General features: G+C 44.2%; 1 protein-coding gene across 15 annotated transcripts in view; it reads right to left on the reverse strand.

The window, feature by feature from the left end:
- Nucleotides 1-17,744, reverse strand: part of FOXN3 (forkhead box N3) — a 218,784-nt gene that overhangs the window by 103,389 nt on the left and 97,651 nt on the right. For all 15 annotated transcript variants that reach the window (XM_074824908.1, XM_074824915.1, XM_074824914.1 and 12 more), the window contains one exon: nucleotides 6,544-6,680. In XM_074824908.1, the coding sequence (XP_074681009.1) occupies nucleotides 6,544-6,680 (137 nt within the window). The remainder of the gene's footprint in view (nucleotides 1-6,543; nucleotides 6,681-17,744) is intronic.

A 17,744-nucleotide genomic window follows, 5' to 3' on the forward strand; every position in this document is an offset into this window, starting at 1 on the left:
CAAAAGTTCTTTTTTCTTTGCTATTCCTACCTGGCATCAAGCGGAACAGATGTTCTCTAACTTGCCAGAAAACAGAAATAAAGCAGCATAATCCCAGAGTAGAGATGCTCTTCAAATCAAGACATGTTATGATGTCAGAGGGCACAATTTGGAAGAACTTGTGTTCTCTGATCTCTCAACTACAAAAACAGTGAAACACAATTCCCCAAAGGCTCTGCCTTATCACCACACCAAGAGAAGAAAACTCATTCTGACTCTATCCAGGAAGTAAAATATCTAGATTGATCTTGATAAAGGGGTTGTAACATGCACAGAAATTAATATTAGACTGCTCTATAGTCAGCTTCATTTCCTACTGAAAGCAAAACCAATAACACAGAATTAAATCCGTGTTTCCAGACTGCAAAAAACAACCGATTAATTTATTTTCTAAGTCCCTTCTTGCAGGGAGACACCCTGCAGCATCTTTCAGTGCTTCAAAGTTTTCAGTGAATGGGAAAAGGTTGTTTCACCAGCTTCACCAAACGGCCACAGAAGAACATTTCTGATCTTAACTTATAGTGTACGGGTAAGAGAAGTGCTTATACATTGTCCAAAAAGACAACCTACAACATAGACTTTGATGCAGGTTTAGCTTCAATAAACAACTGCAGAAGGGTGAAGCTCGTGACAGTAAAGCCAAAATCGGCAAATATTTGAAGGAGTTGTTCCAGTAACAGCAGTTTCCTAAGCAGTCGATCAACAACAGCCGTCTTGGGTGGGGAACACTTGGCTGTTTCGCATCCGTGTAAGAGCTTCGAAGTTCCCCATCCTGAGCGGGTTGTACGCAAACTGCATCCCGGGCGCACGCAGCAGTGGCTGCTCGAGGAGTTTTTGCTGCAGCAGCGCGCGGAGGCACAGGCACTGCCCCGGGAGCTGCCGCCGCACAGCCGCCCCTCACCCTCCTCGCTGCACGGGGGGAGGACTTGTACTAGTGAGGTGGAAGCAGAAAACTAGGACTAAGAGTGGTAAGACCGTGTGTTTTCAGTCTCAAAATAAGTAAATGCAACCTTTTTTAGTTCATATCCAAATGTAAGTGTGCCCAGACCACCTCCCTTGCCATTCACCACAGGGCTTGCAGCGATGGCAGGTCCTGGCAGCTAAAGCTTTTTTCCTAAAAATCCAAGTTTCGTGAATTTTTCATTGTGTCTCTGTTAATGAATTGCAAAAGTTAGACAGGGGTTCATAATCAAAAAGGCCCCTTTTCTTAATCTCTAACTCAGGATAAAGAACAAGGAAATATATTTTGATCTGAAACAGGTATCAAAAGAATAGACACTGGAGAAGTGATGAACGTTTAAGGAGCTAATAGCATATTTAGGAAAGCCAGCAGCAGCAGGAAACAGTGGCAAGAGACACTGAATTCCATAAATCAGAAGCCACTCCAAACTTTTCAAATCCCAGGCCAGTTAAGTTTCCTAAACAGTTTGGTCACTCACATACCTGCAGGCCCTCTGTGATCCACTGGCCTGCACCTGTACCGTACACTTCAACAAGGGAAGGGGAAAGGAAAACCAGATCATGAAGCCATGTGATTTAATTTAATTTAAATGAAATACTGTTCTGGAAAGTGACTCTACCACAAGAAGTAGAGGTGGTTTTCTGCTGACTCCTTGCAGGGCCTGGTCCCCCCAGCCGCCGAGGCGGCGGCACCACCAGCCGGGAGCCCGGCAGCGCAGCGGGCAGCTCTGCAGCACCCACTCTGCCAACTACCAGCAGACACCACGTTCACCGACTGCGGATCGACTCTGCTCTCCAACAACTGAAATCACACTGCAGTTGAGTCTTCCTGTTTGTTCCAGCCCTGCACGGCTCAAGCCCTCTCCACAGAGGGGAGCTCAGCTGAAATGCAGCGATGTATATACCAGAGGAGGTATTTTTCTGATAAAAGTGCTTTGATGTGCACAGGTGGACTCCATGTCCAAAGCCGAGCACAAATCTAGTTCAGAACTAAACTGAGGTCTCAATCCTTCCTGAAGCAGAACGTATCAACCAAGCTCACCCAAGGAGCTGTTCCAATGGGAAGGAGCAAACCAGCAAGGAACCCAATGAAGCCTTTATGAACAGGCAGGCTGGGACAACCCAAGAAAGAAACCACTCTTCAGTTTCTATTTGGGCACATTTGCAATTTCATCACTTACACAACAACTTAGGACAGATGCGTCAATGTTTGTGACTCGTTTAACAAACTACAATAGCAAAACACACTGGAAAAATGAAAAGCAGTGCAATAACGCTCCACAAGTCTGTAAAGGGATCTAGCCAATACTCCGAGGTGGTCACCCAAATCCTCAAGTATTTTTTATCCATCTGTGAAACTAATAATTTCTGTTATTTTACATTTCCTGATAGTTTTCAGCAGAAGGAGAAATAGAATTGAGAACTAGCCCCGTGTAAAACATATAGAGAAAAGAAAAATCTATTCCAAGATCTTCTTGAAGCTCTACTAGAAGAGAAAACCCCACCTTCAGTTAAGAGTCAAAAAACTGGAAATAAAACATACAGATGAAATACCAGGGCACTGACTTACGTAGTTACTTAGCCAAGTTTGTGTCTATATATTTCAAGGTTGCTATTGCCAACACAATTGTAAATATTTAAAAAGAAACACATTAAACTAAAGCACAATTTTTCCACACCAAGGAGAGCATTTTTTCTTTACAACACTGTGTATCAGTGTTAGCTCACCCTTGAAATTCATTGTAAATGACACAATATATACTTCAATTAGAAGAATCAGATAAAAAACCATGGTGGTTTTTTTGTTTGGCATGAGTATTGTTTTTTAAGAATACACATCCAATCCAATTAAAATTAAGTAATCCACATTACTATATTATTTTTCTTCTTACATCTTACAGATAATCTTCAAGCTGAACTGCTGTAGCAATTCAGACAACTGTAGTCTGAAGTTCCTTCTTATGTAAACACTTGCAAGACTGCTCTTTTCTCAGAAACTATGGTCTTCTATACATGCAGCCCAGTTTAATCCAAACTTCCTGGTTTGAGTCATATGTCTAGTCTCAAATGATACTAGCGTAACACTGACTGAGCCATCCAAACATATGGGTTCACATCATAAAACTCCTTCATAAAAGGTCCTGCCTCTTACATTTATTCAGGATGCTCTAGTGAAGTTGTAAAGCTAAATTATCTGATGTAATTAACTCTTCTCAGAAAATCAGAATTTGTCTGTTCAGTGATCATCTTGCTTGGGATATTTCTAAATAGAACATGTGATTCATTTGTGTATCCTTATTCTTTTAAAACATTTGATAAAGACAAGCAATAGGTCAATTTGCCCCTGTGGAATCGCACCAACTGATCCCTATAAACCTTGTAATTCCTCCGATTAATCCCATTCCTAGAGGCAGGAGTAATATTGGTGAATCATGTAGTTCCAGACATATTTCATTAATATCAGGTGACATAGTTTCTCTTAGTTGTGGGCTTCAGTTATATAAGACATAGACAGCAAAATCTCTGCCACCCAAGGATTTTTTCTAGACATATTATCTTCATCAGAAAAATTTCCCTTGGAATTTGTTACTATGACGATGTATTGCTCTGGAGATCCAACCACGGCAGAGTGGATTTACATTTTCTACCCGTTACCGAAGTCTCTGTACATATGAGAAAGCAATCACGTACATATGGGATTACTGCTGGATTACTGTTTTTCCAAATGCACAGGGAATGTTCAAGTCCTTGTGAATATATCAGAAATATATTTGAAAAAATGATTTTGCTATGTAACTGTTAATGTATAATTAAATTAATGCAGCAGTCACTAGTGCCCTAGACCAGCCTCGTGTTGATGTTTCGCCAGTCATTAGTAGATGAATAAATAAATATTTTAGAAGACCATAGGAAGATTTTTATTTGACAGCGGAATGCTGAAAGACATCCAGCTAAAAATAGCAGTGAGACCACAATTTCTTCATACTAAACCCAGCCTCCTGTGGGCTTCTCTTTGCGAGGCAGTTGCTCCTGCAGCCATGCAAGCCCTTTGTTTTATGATACAGTCATTACAAGGAAGACTTGAAAGCACTTGGCAGCACAAGCAGTGTAGCAGCAGCTCTGACATCCCATGGTTTCCAAGGAGAGGAAGTTTCCTTTTTAGTTTTGTGACTCGTTTGTGGGTGTTTCGGGGTTCTCTCTTGCTCAGAAGACAGCTTTGTCAATTGCCCAGCTACATCTGGGCACTGGCGAAAGCAGGCAGTTTTTCAAAACGCTTTCTTAAATCCCATGCTGTTTGGCACGTGCCAGTACACCTCTCCTCCCCCACACATGAGAAAAGGGGCTATGAGGCTCTGACCACCCACCCTATTAGAAGAGGTCAGCACGACTTTTGCCCAAGGTCTGCGGCTCCACAGGGATCCTCTGCCACAAGCATGGAGGAGGGGAGCGCAGCGGGCACACAGCTGTGCAGGATGCAGGGCAGCTGCCCCAGGCAGGCTCCCGGACACCAGCGCCCAGCCACGGCATCTTGATGGGCTCATCCCTGCCAGGATTGCTCGTGCCAGTGCTGCTCCACCGCTTCCTTCAGCCTAACCTGGAAAAGCTCCCTGTGAGCTCCTGCAGGCAATGTCCACCAGCAAACTGCACAGCAGTTCTGGAAAACCTGACCCATTAAGTCAACAGTCACTTCATGCATTTAAAAAAAAAAAAAAAAAAAATATCAGAGAGCCTCCTGCTTTCAACTGCATGTGTGCACTGGATTTTTTTGTTTGCAGGGATTAGAAGGGATCAAAATCCCTCTATTTCTATGTCAGATGTGCGTTACGCTTTTACTCAATATGAGAATCTCTGAATAAATCTGTATGGGCATAATTAAAATACTCTTAAAAAGGCAACAGAAATGATAAAGCCAGGCTCTGGAAACAAGCCCCGTTCAAACATGCAGATTACAATTTTAATGCTATTAATCAAATGATTTATCTGTCCTTCTGCAAAGCACAGTAGTAGTGGTGGGATTGCTGGGAGCAGGGGAAAAGTAAAAGTGAAAAAATCCCTTCTAAAGGTGGTACTACAGAAATATTTTTCTAGAGCTCCACATGAACCACAAGACAGAATGACCCGCTGGTGTTGTGCTGATTCAGGAAACCCCGAACTCCTGCCTCCCCTCGCTGCTGGCGGACCCCAAGTCAGCCACTCATTTCAAAACAGGAGGGAAACCCCCCAAGAACCCCCGGCGCCCGCGATTCTCCCGATCGGAACACAAAACCCGGTACAGGAGCCCGATCGCCAAAAAAGTTTCGGCGCGGCTGCCGCCGCTGCGCAGGATTACCCGTTACCACGGCAACGGCGCGGCTGAGCCCCAACGGCCGGTCCTCTCGCCAGGCAGCGCCGCGCGGCCCCGTGACGCAACGGCACCTGTCTGGGCTACGCGTTGCCAGGGAGACGCCCGCGTTGCTATGGCGACCATCACGCTCGTCGGGCGGCGAGGGCGGGCGGCGGCGGCCTCTCCCGCGCCAGCCCCGCGGCCTCGGCCCGGCCCCTGCGCCCCGCCCGCCTCCCCGCTAACGCTGAAACGGCTCCGGGGAGAAAACATAATGCGAAAAAATACCCCAAACCCCGCGAGAGCCACCACAGTCCCTTCTTGGTCCTGGTGACGCTGCTGGCCCCTGCCACGGCTGGTTCAAGTCACCCTCCTGATTTCGTGGGGTGCGGTACAGCGCTGGCCACCACCGGCATTGCTGCCCCGGCCGTGATGCGCTGCCAACATTTGGAAAAAGTGAAGAAAACAGTTTCTGTATTAGCAGCGAGGAGGAAGCAGTTGTGTCAAAACCCGGTGTTTGCTTCCCCGCTTGGCGGATGGCTGTGGTAGATTACCTCTCTTCCTTCACTAGTGTTAGACATAAGCAACAGCCAGATCAAAACCAAATGCAAAGCAAATGAAAAAAACCTGCCTCACGCCTATTTCACTGAAGAAAGGCAGAAAAACGGCTCTTGCTCTCCCCGCGCCCCTGTGGGATAACCGAGGGCAGGCACCCGTGCAGGGTGCGCAGCTACAACAAAGGCTGTTCAAGTCACGGGGCGCTGGGCTGGCGTGGAAACCCGACTGCTGCTGCACCAGCAACACGGGCCCTGCAGCTCACTTGGGGAGGAAAAAGCCAGCCCACCTCCTCCAAGCGAGGGCACCGTGCCTTCACCTACTGCAGAGGGGATACGCGGGCACTTCAGAGCGCTCCGTTTGCTTACATGCATTTTAGTTTCAGGCGTTCTTTCACTAAAAGGCTCTTTGGCTCGCAGAGGAGCAGGACCGCAGCTCTGCTCGGGGTGGGGTGGGGTGGGGGGGGGGTGTCGCGCAGGGAGGCATCCCGGTAAGGCGTCCCAGGGGTGTGCTCAGCCAGGCCAGGCCGCTGCCGCCCACCCCCCCGGGCTTTCTTCGCTAGCATGTCTCCAGACTGCATCGCTTAATTACATTTAACGTCTTACCCAAGATTGACAAGCAACACTGGATGAAAGCATTTAGAGTTGTAAAATGCGTCTAGTTCTTACCTTTGATATGCCTGAGGAGATGTGGGAGGTGTATTGAACACATGCGAATATGGGTGATAGGGTGTCTTTTTCAAAGCCTGAATAAGATTTTGTCTATATTCTGGGTCTATACACCACAAGGACCCCTTTCCAATACTCTGCAAAGAAAAAAGAATTAAAAAAAAATCAAATATTTAATCTAATGGCATAGCCTTATTTATTTAGCAGTATTTGTCAGGAAAAGCAGTGGGTGTGGGGTTTTTGTCTGACAGAAGTGAACACAGTTTGCTTGCCAGAGATTACTGCTCCATTAATAACGTATTGCAACTGTATGATTTAAATCACACTTCGGGGGGGGGGGGGGGGGGGCGGGGAAGTAAGGATGAACGTTTGGTTGCTCTTCCCCCCTCCCTTGTTACTACTTAATATGATTTAATAATATCTGGCAATTTCCCTGGTACCCCATATTGGAAAAATAAGAAGCTACAGTTACTGTTAACTGGAAACTTTGAAGAAAAATAGATTATTTTTGAAAGTGATTTCCTTTTGCTGTTACGCTAACAAGAAACAGGGCTAGAAAGGAGGGGTTTAAACACCCTAGCAACTGTTTTAAAAATAAAAGGACTTAATCCTTCAACCCACATGACATCAGTGCCATTATACTACAAGAGGAAATTAATCATCTTTTCTCCCCTAAGGGGAAAAAAATACCCCAAAACCCCCAAGCAAACAAACAAAAAAGCGTCCACAGTATAATCAGAGTTTAAACCATTTAAGGGTGTTGTGAAATTGTGATCAGTTAAAACAACAGTTACTGTAATTACCCTTTCTGGACACACAGAGCAACTCAAGCAGTCAATCTGTAATGTGAAGACTATACTAAAATTAAGTAATTATTCTGAAGTTACAAGCAGTGCAATTTCAGTTGTCTCAATCCCATCAGAGGTCAGGGTGCAGATATTCTGAATTGTTTTGTGTGAGTTCTCAGACAGAAAAACAACTTTCCCTCACCTCCACTATGAAAGCATACAAAATGGTACCCCAGGAGCAGCCTTGGTCTGCTTGAGCATATGTAAAAACAAACACCAATCCTAATTATTGACTGAACTCCACTGGCAAGCTTTCAAGGCATTATGATAAGGTTTATGGTAAATGTTGACGTTTTCTGGAACCGGCAGGGCAGGCTCTAGCTGCTTTTCAACCCAGGGCCATCCTTTTTCTCAGCTCCAACTTCTATCAGTGGAGCAAGGCTCTCTGTTTCATGTGTTGAAGAACAGAAACACACACACACACAAAAATCACACCAGAAGAGGGATATTATTTTCTAAAGCCACAAGGAAGACCAAAAGCAGACACTTGCTTCTTTTCAAAAACTTGTCATCTTTGTGGAGCCCTACCAAATCCTAAGCGCTCCTCTGTCTCACTGATGGCTTTAGGATACACAATGCACATGCAAAGCACTTACAGACCTCCTTCCAAGCTTACAGACAGCAAATCTGCACTACATTCTCCCCGCAAAAAATAGAAAAAGGGAAAAGTCTTGCCCAACATCAGTGGATGGCTGTGTGAGAGCATCTAGCAAGTTCACAGCACCACATGAGACTTGGCTTGAAAGAAACAGAGAGGGGCTGGCACAACCTGCAGGAGCCGTGACCTCTTTCTGTCAGAAACAAGCACATCTGCTGGAGGGGATGAAGAAGAAACCATCTTCTGCATGCTGCTCTGGTGGAACCAGAAACATGGGGTCAAGCCTCTTCAGGACGGCACGGTTCAAGCCCATCTCCGCCCTTGCTTCCCAAAGGTGCCCTACCAGAAGGCCACCGAACAGTCTAAGGGGAGACATATTCCAGCCCTTGAGATGAAGCAGGGCCCTTGCATGGCCAAAAAGCCCATGATTCAAGGGGCTAGAGAGAGAGAGAACAAGCAAGATTCTTGAGCTTTCATCTCAGTAAAGCACTACAGCAGATGACTGAAAGATCCACCACTGTTGTCAGTGGTGGAAGCTGTGCACCACACATCTCCAACCAGTTTGCAAAAAGGAAGTTGCTATGTTTAGCCCTCTTAAACATGGGACAATGAGCCAGAGACTTGACATGATAAGCCTAGTCAGTGACTTTTTAGGCAAAGGACAGAGTCAAAAATAGAATCCAAACATCTCAAATTCCACTTCCATGCTCCATCCAAGAACCAGGGCAAGAAGAACATAAAATTTCCTTTTAAGCAAGCAATGGGCAAAACTAGGAACGTTTTTTCAGGAGAAAACCTTTGCTGGATTCCTTACTCCTTACAGCATGGGATAAACTTAAAAAAAAAAAGTTACACTTAAATACCATCTACCTTATTTGTACTGACTGGAACACAACATATTGTTTCCAAACTTCTCTGTTTTTTCATTTACTTCCAAGACAGACTTTTCATCTACCTGGAAGAGATTACTCCCCCAAACCTATCAGCGTTAGTTCAAACTGAGGGCCTTACAAGATGAAGTCACTACTGAAGAGTAACTTCAAAACCTTTCATTACTGTTAAGCTAAATTTGTTTGGCTTGCCCATATTCTTGCAAAAGCCAAAAATAATCTCACTGAAAAACAGAAACTCTCTCACACAAAAAGTATTGAGAAGTATACTCCTTGTTAAAAGAAACACTGGGAAGGCAGATTTGCTATATTTTCACTGCAACTAGGCTGACTTATAATTTAGTGGCAAAAACAAATGCAATTTAAGGCAAAGCTCTCCAACCATGCAAAGTTCCTTTTTTTAAGATAGTTACTTTTGTTTTTCCACAATCACACAAGGGAGAAGAAATAAAAAGAAAACTGAAGTGTCATCTGGTTAAGAGTCCTTCTTGACTGTCAGAGGTGTGAAGAGCTTCGTTAACTGTCTGTTTAGATGTGCCATTAGTTTTACCATATACAGAGCAATCACGGGAAAAGAAATCATTGGAACTCAGACCCACGGGTTAGTGATTAATTTCCATCTTATGACACTTGGCGTGCTGCTTCACTACCTCCTCCAAGCCAAAAGTCAATAGTGGCTCCAATCAAAGATCAGCAAGGAAGGGAAAAAAAAATCCCTGGATTACATTTGTCTCCCAGGCAACAAGTGACTGAGGAGTGGATAACAGCCCCCTGATCATCTCGGCACTGGAGTGCTTTCAGACCTCCCCACATGCCGTCTCCTCCCAGGGCCAGGCACAGCCACCTCCCTCCCCCACTCCTGCGGATCACAGGTTACTCTGCTTCTGCATTCATGTTTACGGTTATTAAAAACAAGGGGAGCGTTACTACGAGTCCCCTTCACCTTGTCCAAAGTATAGTTGCAGGTAAGGTATTTCAGAGGTACTAGTGGGGAGAGAAAGCAACACACAGAGTTACCCTGTAAAAGTTTATGACTGAATATCTCTTCTTTAAAAAAAATCCTGATTATCTTTTCTATTAAGAAATTGTTGCGCCTTTTTCTATCACTTAATATATATGTAGAATCTATCAGGATATTGTGTACTAAAACCCGACTTATTAATTCATTTGCTTTTTCCCATATCTCAAACACACAAATCTGATCCCCACCACCACCCCCAAGAAGTAAAAGCAGTCGACTGCCATAAAAAGGTACATGATACAGTCAGCATCCAATTGCTTTTTCTCCCAATGGACTGCATATAAAAGCTTTAAAATCCTACTTTACACAACCTGTTAGAATCCAAACAAAAACGTCTGGTCGTCTTTTAGTAGAATTGGAAAAAAGTTTGAAATTTAAAAATAAAATCATTAAAATGCTGCTTGTCGGCTCTTTCAGTTGTTATAGGTGGGGATAACAGCATTATCCGCTATTAAAACTCTTCATTATAAAGATTTTGCTTCCATATACCTCACAATTAACTGCCTGGCCTTACATATCACCAATTGTCTGCCCAAAGTTCAATAAAAGAAATTGTACAATGAGCTCTTTCCAAGACCAATGGCTGGGAAAAAATACATACCCTGTCTATATAAAAAATCCAGAAAAATCTTTATTTGAGGAATTTTGTTCCCTGGTTATTTTAGCATAGATTTGAAATGTGTTAGGAATGCAACTTCTTTCCAGGGTTGTTCTTTTCATTGCTGTACAGTCTGCCCAAAATAAAGCTTTGCGAAGAGAGCAGATAGAGGCACCGCAAAACACGCGGGCTCAGAGGGACGCTGGCCAATTTCAAATTGTACCTTCTGAAGCTTCAGTTACATGTTCACTTTGAATGCACACGGGAGTGTGCTGAAACCAGGGACGAGCAGCTCCAGGCACCCACATCCCTCGCAGCAGCACCACCACGGAGAGGGATGGAGGTATCTGAGCTGCTTCTTTCCTGGTCCTTGCTGCACTGTTCTCCTGTCTTGCCTGTGCCCAGCTCTTCTTCCACAAGCCCATTTCAGTCATTTTCCTTAAGAAAACCATTTCGCTGGCACAATTTTATGTCATTTAAACTCATTAAGCTGGCTCACATGAAGGATCTGATGAGCACTCAATGCTGCTGCAAAGCAGGGGATGGATGGATGTGGGGAGCCAGGGAGAGGAACGGGAGCTCTCCCCTTCTGCAGCAGAAGCCATGGTGACACCCTGATGCATCTCTTAGAACAGCACACCAAGACAGGAAAACCAGGACTCTGGCTCGATACAAAGCAGCTGGGAAGAGGAATGGGGAAACCACTGTGACAGATCAGCAGTACATGGGAGAGCTGGGGTGAGCTGAGCAGCAAGGCTGGCAGACACGGCCCTGAGGGAAAGACCAGGAGAGTGTGCAGCCAAGACCAGACACACTGAGATGCTGTGCACTGACACAGGTGTAGGCTCGGAGACTGGGGGGAGAGGAACAAAAACAAGAGACCCACGAGTGCATGAGTGACCCCACAGCTCTGCACAGGTGCCCAGGCTACACCAGCAAGCTGAGAATTATTAAACTGAACTCTTTGAGTTAAGAACCTTACTACTTCAAACAAGTGAACAAAACCAAAACCAAGCCAACAGTTCCCCACTGAGTTGATCTGTCCTTTTTCTTCTCCACTACCAAACTGGGAGGAGATGAGTGGCCATGGCTAGACTCTCCTGAACCAAAACTGTCAGCAATATGAATTAGGCATATGGCAGCTACCCAGGCTGAAGTGGTGTAGATGTACACAGTCTTTGAGAAATATGCCACGCAGGTTACAGGGGTGCTTCAGGAACTGTAAAAGCCAACAGAAAAAACAGAAATTTCCTATTACTCAAAAAAGGGCATTTCCAACTAGCATCTGCAGTCCCAAGCTATCAAATCTTGAAATCACACCACTGTGACTTATCAGTCCCTGCCTAGCTCAGTGTAAACTGTTGCAGTCATTAACACAATCTGCGAGTAACGCCAAGGACATCTTTTTGTGTCAGTATTCACCATCACTGATCTAAGGGTTTGCTCTCATGGATGAAATCTACTATTGTTACAGCAAATGACCTCTTTGCAAGTAATAGCGGAGAGATTACTGGGTATCAAAGGTTCTTACTCTAAAAAAATATTTATCCTGAACTCATTGTGCCCAGTTACCCTGCAACAGTAGGCTTGACACAAACCCTTCACACAGATTTGCCACCAAGTTTATCCATGGGAATGCCATACAGCTTGTACAGGTGTCCAAGTAAGCCATGCAAGCACAGAAGTGTTGCTATAGGATCAAAAAGAATTGGATGATACAAATACCCATGATGTCACCACGGAATTCAAACCAACCATTTCAGTAACTACAGCCAGGACCAGAATCTGAAAAAGTAATTGTTTTAGACCACAAATAGATTTCTGTGCATAAGGTACAAGCAAGAACATTTCTCAAATTCTACGTCTGCATCACATTTAATGTGGCAGCACAAAGTCATCAGCCTCCTCTTCACAGAGGTCGTGTCTCTGGAACAACTGCTGACTGCTCACCTCTGCGTATGAACCCTCTGGGATGGCAAGAGCACACCCAGGGCTGTCAGGCAGCAAGGACCTGTACAAGCTCCCACGAGAACTGGCACCATGGAAACATCTACCCATGAAGAAAGCAGGGTATTTCACTCACCACCCAACACTGCAGTCACCCAAAACACAGAGCGATGCTGGAAACCTCGACCAAAACAGGTTTCTGGTTGGTTCCCAGGGACAGCAACCTAACATCAAGAATTCCTCCTAAAGACCCTCTTCTCACCTTATGAAAAAATCTATTTCATAAGAAAAGTGAGGGATTTTTGTGAGGAGATGGAGAGGCAGGAGAAAGGGAAGTAAAATACTTTCTGAGTGGCACCTCATGACACCCTGCCTTCAACTCTGAAACACACAAAGAGGAACACAATAATTACTCCAAAATACACCTCAGAAAAGAATGACATCCTTAAATAACTTTCTTGCACTACACAGAGACACCTGCCAAGTGACTTAAAAACCATCCCGCAATACAACATAGATTACACACCCTTCACCAAATATGCCGCTACTCTTGTAGGTTTGAAAACATTGGGCAGGAACTATGGGAAAAAAGTGGCTCACAATTACAAAATTCACAGAGACCAGAAAACGAAAGCCTACTACAACTACTGATGCTGTGTTGAATCAGCACTGCAACAGCAACGGCAGAGAGGCTTTTCAATATCCAAAAAGAACTTGTGCAACCAGGAACACTACTCAAAGGCCAGCTCTGTGCTATTCACTTGTAGACAGCAATGCCGAGAAGAGTGCACCTTACTTTTTTAGTTCAGCTGCCCATCCTGCACGTTAGTATCGTGCTCCTCTAAATGAAGAGCATCACTGCTAAAATAGGACTAACTCAGAATTGTAGTTCCTTCACTCACATCAGGCAGAATTAGCCTAGTATCGAAAATGGGCAAAGATAGTATATAACAAATTTTAAACTATTTAGCTGGCAAATAGGAAGATTTAAGATTAAGATGCCGAAGTTGGACTGCTGGTCTGTTTAAAACTCTGTGGTTATCTTCACTCATTCATATTTCAAGTTACCAAGACAGACATAATGCTTGCTCTGCTCACCTACATAGGTTTTCCAGTTTTTAATAGTTTTTATGAGTGGTCACAGATAACAGGAAACCTTTAACCCCTTTAACAGGTATGTACCTTACAGGTGAGACTGGTGGGTTCTCTAGTTACTCCTTTTTTAAACAAATGAAGTAATTCGCTGAAAGACACAAATAGAGCATTTGAATCATCTGAGGTCAGCTAGTTTAAGAAAAAAAAAAAGAAAGAAATACAACTGCTAAGGAATTCTTAAATAAAGAAAAACAAAGCCACTGCCAACGATTGCTATTATTATAAAACACGGTCCTTAGATCCACTGTAATCTCACATAAAAATTACAAATCACTGTTTGTGCAGTTTAAGGGTAGATTTTCTTCATTCTCTTCCAATATTTCTAGCACAGATCAGTGAGATTCTATATGGCTAGTTTTAAAGAATTGTACTATAGACCTTAACAGAAATTTTAACGACAGTAACAACTACATGATAGACATTCAATTTTCAGAAACCCTCACACAAAATCCCCCCTACCTATGAACTCGAAAGAGTCAGAAACGTCCCCTGCTCTTCAGAGGAAAGTTTGGCAATGTTACGTGACAGCTTGACACCAAGAGAAAGATAAATTATACTGGCATGCAACATAACAAAACCCTCACACCAGCTTCTTCTGCGTGTTAACTCTTTTTTCAGTAAGCTAGCTGTCACAGCTCAGCTCAGGCGCAAAGCTGAAAAAGAGCTCTGACTAGCTAAAACACAACTACATGACCATAAATACATGCTCATTTAATGCATAAAATTAAAGGTTTGACAGGAAGCTTGCTGGAGTATACCGTTCAACCTAAGTAAATCAGTTGCATCAAGAAATCACTGGCTTTCGTCAAGAAAACAAAAGATTGGGGCTTTTTAAATCTTATTTTGCTTCAAGTAAAAACATCCATTAGCTGAAATCACACAAGTCCAAGTCACTGCTTTCATGCTCATCTCTCAATATTTTAGCTCACTTGCTCAGTGAGCTACCCCAGACACCATCAGAGCCATCAATCTTTTAAATCCCTGGTTTGCCTTTAGGGAAGTGGCCTGATTCTGCCCCAAGTGGTGCACGGGCATTAACCATTGCCATGCCTCTGGTGTCCTTCCAGTTACAAGACGGGCAGTTACTCTTCTGACTGGAGAGGCTGAGTGGATAAGTAACTTCATTGAGAATGAGAAGTATGGCTATAGTGGAAAAGGACTACTTAGCTTTAAAATGAAATAGAACTAAATCCCCCAAACCAAATGGGAAGTCAACCACGCAAATAAACAATGCTACAGGAATAGAGGCCAGACCAGCGACATCAAGTAACAGCTGGAGAAGAGGAAAGGCTGTGGTAGAGTCAAGAAACCCAACCTATTTCACAGGCAAGATGCAGCGCAAGATCCTGCAACACAAGAAAATGCTACTGAAACGCACACTGTCCAGTCATCTTCCAGTGCTAAAGGAGTTCAAGTCTCACCAGCACAAGACATATTAGAAGTTTTCTTTATACCTTCGGACTTGTATGTGCTATCAGAGTGAAGGGCCCTACTCCCTTCACCGGTGCCTATAGAAGCTGGCCCCCACACAAACCCCCAGAGCACCCCATAAGTAGAGCTACAGGCATAGGTCCTATAGCCCTGCCTACCTGCCACAGTAGAGCAAAGAAACGGTGGTAACATCTCATGGCAACGGCTGTGAGACAGCACCCAAGTTACTGCATGGACAGTTCGGGTTTTACACAAATGAAGGCGTTCACAGGCTTTTAAGCAATTTTTAACCTCTGCAATCCCCCTCACAAGTACAGAGAAGTCAGAAACGTCTTCTAGTGCATGACCTAGACACCCACCAAGCCTGAGCTGCTGCCATAGACTACCAACCCAAGCCATGTCCCCAGAGTCCAGGCTCCTGATCCCACAAGGGGCACTTCAACACCAGGTCTGGAACAGTTCTCTATCATTACTTCAATCACGGTGACCCACTGCCAGACAATACCACAGGCACAGCTGGTCCACTGCTCCTCCTCTAGCTCCTCCAGCACACCAGCACGTCTAAGTCCATTAGCACAGGTAAGCTCGCACTATTGCTTACAGCCGGCAGTGGATCTGCCACACCACATTAGTTTCCCACTGCTCTCATCATAAAATGATTCCTCCAACAGGCTCAGGAGGTGTTGCATTCTGTCACCCAACTTCAAGAGTCGTATTTAGCCTGTTAAATATCTCCTTGTTGAGTTTATATACAAACCATCCTATAAAGCTATTAGGCTGCCATATGGAAATCCTGCAAGCAACTGAAGAAAGCTGTGTTGTTAACTGCCCTTAAACAATGCTTGGCTCCTACATAAAGTAGTATGTTGTTTCATGCTAGTGCCTAGCAACCCCAGACATTCCCCAAAGCCACCCCAGGCTAGACAAAGTCCAGGTGCTGAAGACAACAGGCTGTGACACTGCTAGGGAGGAACAAAGTGCAAGATCAAACACAGGGAGACTGGGCTGGGAAGGCAGGAGAGCCCAGAAGACAAGCCTGTCAGCATGACAAGCCATCACATGGCATACTTGAAGGAGATTAGGTAGCAAGTAGCATTAATAATGCTGTTTCAGCCTATAGAATTTCTGTGTATACACGGAAAGTGTAATTATCCCTACTCTATTGAAAAGAAAATTGAGGAGACACAGAAACAAAAGAAAAAAAAAAAGAAGTGCTCAAGGTCACCTATAAAGTCAAAGGCAAAAGAAAAGAGAAAAAAAATCCCTGAGACTCCAGACCAATATCCCATTTAGTGGGGTGTGCTAATTTCGTGTCAGAGGGGCACTTATTTAAATACCCACTGGTCATCCAATACTTTTCATGTTATCTAGATTATACAATGGGAAAAGACACAAACTCCCTTTTCTTACAAATATATAGTCATATTTGTATATATGAAAACCTAGTGACAATTTTAAAACACAACCCTTCACACAACAGATACTATAAAAATTATTCAACACTTATATCTGTGCTAAAGGTTTGTGGGTCATTTTTTGCCTACTAGTGTCTTAATGATGAAATAAGCCAGTGAGTGAATTTCCAGGGGAAGGGGTTAACAGCTAGTAGAGATGGGTAGGAGTAGGTTGCACTAAATCCATTAGTCCATTAGCAGTGACAAATAAAAACAGAAATAAGGAAGACCTGACAAAAGCTAATGGATTTGCACCACTTTGCCCATAACTGTTTATTTAAGGTAGGGTTTTTTCTTGCTTAGTATTTAATATTGGTTCACACGATGAACTGGGGGGGAAAAACAGGCACTTTGATAAATGGTTTGAGAGGCTGCCTGGATGTAGGGTTTCCAATTGTCCCTGGGCTCTTTAGGGAGACAAAGCTGCGCTCTGTCCTGAGCCCTGCTCAGCAGCCTCAACAGATCCCCCATCACCTGCAGCAGGCGCGTGCTTAAGAAAAAATGTCCTCCTGCAACAGAGACCTCAGTGTTACTGCACATCTATCAACCACAAATTATTTCTGCCATGTACATACACAGAATCACAGAATCATCTAGGTCGGAAGGGACCTTGAAGATCTACTCTGCCTGTGTCCCATTTCTACACTAAGTTCAGAGATAGTTACTTTTTACTATCATTTCTCTTTCCATCTCCTCTTTCTCACAGCTGAATGAAACCCCAGAAAGCAAAACAAAACATCCCCCAATGCCGCAAACATCCTCCAAAATGAGGCAACTTCTTGACTGCATTTGAAGCCTTCACCTTGCTCACACAGCGCAAATCAGCACAAACTCACCAGGGCAGGGCCTGGCTTCAGGAGCCTCAACAGCCCAAATGTCACAAGTCCAAACCTCACAGACTCTGAAAAACCTGGGACTTCACCATGACTTAGTACCTTTGCAAGCAGCCTACACCAATCCTCCTTCCTCCCAAACACCAGGTACTGTCACAAGGCTCTGGAGAAACACCTCCTAAATTAGTCAGTAAATCAATGGCTCAGCCAATGAAGGTGAACCAGGGCAAGACCAGTTTAACTCCAGGAGCAAGCTGGCCTCCTGCAATGATGTCAAAACCCAGCTGCCCCAGCAAGAACACTCCCTCTTAGGCACCGGGAACCCTGGTGGGACTAGAACAGCAGTGCTTGCAGGAGAGGGACTTCCCTCACCTGGTGGGATTTGGTATCTTGTTTTTATTGTAATACAATCACACCTGAGAGCCA

Source organism: Strix aluco, chromosome 4 (genome assembly GCF_031877795.1).
Source record: "Strix aluco isolate bStrAlu1 chromosome 4, bStrAlu1.hap1, whole genome shotgun sequence".
Lineage (NCBI taxonomy): Eukaryota > Metazoa > Chordata > Aves > Strigiformes > Strigidae > Strix > Strix aluco.